The following is a 4,318-nucleotide window of genomic DNA, read 5'->3' as shown; positions in this document are numbered from 1 at the left end:
AAAAAAAAAAAAAGAAAAATGTACTACTCATTGCCACTTTATAGATGAGAAAACCAAGGCACAGAGAAGTTCAGTAACTTGTCCAAAGTCACATATAATAAAAAAAAAAAAAAAAAAAAAAAAAAAAAAAAAACTGGGCTTAAATATATTGCATCAGACTTAGACATTCTACAACCAAAAATCGATGCAGAGCTGCAATTTACAAATCTGCAATTTACAAATTTTAACATTGACAAATAAGGAAGAGAGGTTTTTAAATGAAGAAAAAAACCAAAACGTACTATATATTACCGTTGTCCGCATTATACAAGTATAGAAAATATAAACTGCTATAAATAGCTTTGGCAAGGACCCCAAATTGCCAGGCCAATAAATAAACCAGCTTAATACACTAGTATTTTCAAACTGTAAAGCAAAATATCTATATATTCAACCTGGTTAACATATATATATATATATATATATATATATGTGTGTGTGTGTGTGTGTGTGTGTGTGTGTGTGTATTATTATTATTTTTTAATTAGACTTTAAGTTCTGGGGTACATGTGCCGATCTTGCAGGACTGTTACACACGCCATGATGGTTTGCCGCCTCCATCCCCCGTCACCTACATTAGGTATTTCTCCTAATGTTATCCCTCCCCAATCTCCCATCCCCTGCTATCCCTCCCCTAGACTCCCAGCCCCCAACAGACCCCAGTGTGTGATGTTCTCCTCCCTGTGTCCATGTGTTCTCATTGTTCAACACCCACCTATGAGTAAGAACACACAGTGTTTGGTTTTCTGTTCCTGTGTCAGCTTGCTGAGAATGATGGTTTCCAGATTCATCCATGTCCCTGCAAAGGACATGAACTCATCCCTTTTTATGGCTGCATAGTATTCCATGGTGTATATATCCCACATTTTCTTTATCCAGTCTATCATTGATGGGTATTTGGGTTAGTTCCAAGTCTTTGCTATTGTAAACAGCGCCACAATGAACATACATGTGAATATGTCTTTAAAGAACGATTTATAATCCTTTGGGTATATACCCAGTAATGGGATTGCTGGGTCAAATTGTATTTCTATTTCTAGATCCTTTAGGAATCACCACACTGTCTTCCACATGGTTGAAGACATTTATACTCCCACCAACAGTAAAAGCGTTCCTATTTCTCCAAACACATATATATTTAAGCTTTCATTAAATAGAATGAAGTTGTGAGAGATGTTTACATACACCCATATAGAAAGATATATATTAAAGGGCTCAAACATATATGTAGTATTTAGAACACTAGTAATATTTGTTAACTAAAAGAAACAACTTTGTATATTATTACTTTTACTTTTTTTATTTTATTTTATTTTTTATCACAATTCCAGGATTGAGACTGAGATAAGGCGATCAAGCACTTTGCACATTCCCTGGCATATAGTAAGCACTAATTTTAGCACTGGTTGTCATTATCGCTGTCATTGCCATCTCGGGAATTGCTCCACCCCGTCCCCTCCCCTTGGCAGGAAGTTGCCAACCTTCCACTGCCTCTGCCCACCCACCTTCTCCAGGTCATCCTGAAATTCTACCAGTTTTACCCTTCACTACCTCCGAGACCACAGTCTGGAACTGGTTTCCTTGCCTTCTGTCTCAACTTTTACTTTTTAATATGCTTCCTTTGTAACTATAACAGTAACTTTTTAAATTAATTGCAATTCCAAACTCAAGGAAGCAAAGGGTTTAAAAAAGTTTTACTGAATGCTTATTATGTATCAGACCATATTCTGGAAACTTGTATTCCCTTACTCTATAAGATAGGCATTATCATCACTTTATATAGATGAGAAAACAGAGGCTGCAGCAGGTTAAACTAGGACATAGTTCTGTCCAAATTCTATGCAACTTTGACTACACTGAGCAAGAAAGTCTATCTACTAACAGTGTGATCTGGACAAATCACTTAACCTTTTTATGCCACATTTCCCACACATGTGTAATGAAAAAAATGGAAGTCCAAGGTCCTTTCAGATCTAAATTTCTACAATTTTATGAAACTAAATCATAATAGCAACAATGCTTTCCACTTCCGACACCCCACCACAACCTCATATGCAGCCCTTTTACACTGAGGGAATGATACACCCAAACTCTTACACTAGGATGCTTTTTATACCTTGGCTGTAGTCTTAACATCCGAGATGTTTATAAACCACTGCTTGCTGGCACGAATAACCACGGGTTTCTTAGTCCTCCAGTCATAGGGATAGCTGTGTACCAATTTTTCTTCTTTCAACAAATTCTTTGCGGTCTGAAGCATCTTTATAACTTAAAAAAAAAAAAAAAAAAAAATTATATCACACATAATTTAAAAGAACTATGAAAATCCTAATAATGCTCTAAACTTCCAGAAAGTACTAAATCTGCAGGAATAGGTGTCAATAAGAGTAGTCACCTTGGGCCGTGTGTGGTGGCTCGTGCCTGTAACCCCAGCACTTTGGGAGGCCAAGGTGGGTGGATCACGAGGTCAGGAGATCAGGACCACCCTGGCCAACATGGTGAAACCCCATCTCTACTAAAAATACAAAAATTACAAAAATCAGCTGGGCATGGTGGTGCGCGCACCTGTAGTCCCAGCTACTTCGGAGGCTGAGGCAGGAGAACTGCTTGAACCCAGGAGGCGGAGGTTGCAGTGAGCCGAGATCGCATCACTGTACTCTAGCCTGGGTGACAGAGTGAGACTCTGTCTCAAAAAGAAAAAAAGAGTAGTCACCTTGGCCAGGCATGGTGGCTCATGCCTATATCCCAGCACTTTGAGAGGCAGAGGCAGGAGGATCACTTGAGGTCAGGAATTCCAAGACCAGCCTGCTGTGCATGGTGAAACCCCATCTCTACTAAAAATACAAAAAAATTAGCAGGGCGTAGTGCCATGCGTCTGTAATCCCAGCTACCTGGGAGGCTAAGGTGGGAGAATCATTTGAACCCGGGAGGCAGAGGCTACAGTGAATTGAGATCGTGCCACTGCACTCCAGCCTGGGCAACAAAGCAAGACTCCATCTCACGCACACACAAAAAAGTAGTCACCTTTCAGGTATCAAAGGCGTGCTCTGGGCATCTCCTGGCAAAAAAAAAGCAGGAACTGTAAAATCTTAATCAGACTCCAAATTATGCCACTTTCACCTCTTTCAGCATCAAAGAAAAGATGAACAGATTCTATCTAGAATTCTAGATTTCAAATTTAGTCATAATCTTTCATGCCATGAATCTTAAAATGGTCTCCAGGTAATCTGGAAAAAAACAGGAGTAATACGTTGAACTGTGTCCCTAAGATCTAACCCCCAACCCCAGTGAATGTGACCTTACATAGAAATCAGGTTTCTGCAGATGTAATCAAGATGAGGTCACACTGCATTAAAAAGGACCCTAAATCAAGTTTCAGTGAGGTCACACCGCATTAGGGAGCACTGATGTTCTTAAAATGAAGAGGATACAAAGAAGATTGTTTTTGCCACTGATTTAGCCATGTGAAATTCATTTCAATATCCTTTTCTGGGTTTGAAGCTGCTGTCTCTAAAAGTGCCATCTCATTGTGCTCAGTATCAGTTAATACTAGAGAAATCTTACTCAGTCAATACTAGAGAAATCTTGAACAGCTTATGTACAAAACTTTTAAATTTTTATATTATTTTGAGCATCTTTGCTTCTTTGTGGCACCCTGGCCACTGAATCTGACAGTGATAACCCTCTACAGTCTGTGGACTGGCAGGTTTTTTTTAGGTGTTTCTTTGTTTTCAGGATGGAGTCTCGCTCTGTTGCCCAGGCTGGAGGGCAGTCGTGTGGTCTCGGCTCACTGCAACCTCTACCTCCCGGGTTCAAGTGATTCCTGCCTCAGCCTCCCATGTAGCTAGGATTATAGGCGCATGCCACCACACCTGGCTAATTTTTTGTATTTTAGTAGAGATGGGGTTTCACCAAGTTGGCCAGGCTGGTCTCGAACTCCTGACCTCACGGTCCATCCACCCTGGCCTCCCAAAGTGCTGGGATTACAGGCGTGAGCCAACACGTCCACTTAGGCTGGCAGTTTGCTGATCTTTTAAAGTTTCTTTCCCTACCCAATCCCCACTTTCTGGTAAAGTTTCTGTAAGGTCTGTCAGGCGTACATCCTGCAGCTTACTGGCTTAAATGTACTCTCCTTTGATGTAGACTCATGTAGGCTGATTGGGAGAAACAGAAATCAATAGTGCAACTGTTTTGATACTAAATACTGACAAGCGTCTTCTTGAAATAAAGAACAAGTCCCTCCAATAAAAAAAAAAAAAAAAAATGTAAACACATCCCA

General features: G+C 40.0%; 1 protein-coding gene across 2 annotated transcripts in view; it reads right to left on the bottom strand.

Moving 5' to 3' along the window:
- IARS2 (isoleucyl-tRNA synthetase 2, mitochondrial) overlaps nucleotides 1–4,318 on the bottom strand; it is a 58,961-nt gene that overhangs the window by 33,875 nt on the left and 20,768 nt on the right. For both annotated transcript variants that reach the window (XM_017526332.2, XM_017526333.2), the window contains exon 11: nucleotides 2,156–2,307. In XM_017526332.2, coding sequence (XP_017381821.1) covers nucleotides 2,156–2,307 — 152 coding nt within the window. The remainder of the gene's footprint in view (nucleotides 1–2,155; nucleotides 2,308–4,318) is intronic.

This window comes from Cebus imitator, unplaced genomic scaffold (genome assembly GCF_001604975.1).
Source record: "Cebus imitator isolate Cc_AM_T3 unplaced genomic scaffold, Cebus_imitator-1.0 Scaffold42, whole genome shotgun sequence".
NCBI lineage: Eukaryota > Metazoa > Chordata > Mammalia > Primates > Cebidae > Cebus > Cebus imitator.
The sequence above is the reverse complement of the archived record's forward strand: the minus strand, read 5'-3'. Positions and strand labels throughout refer to the sequence as shown.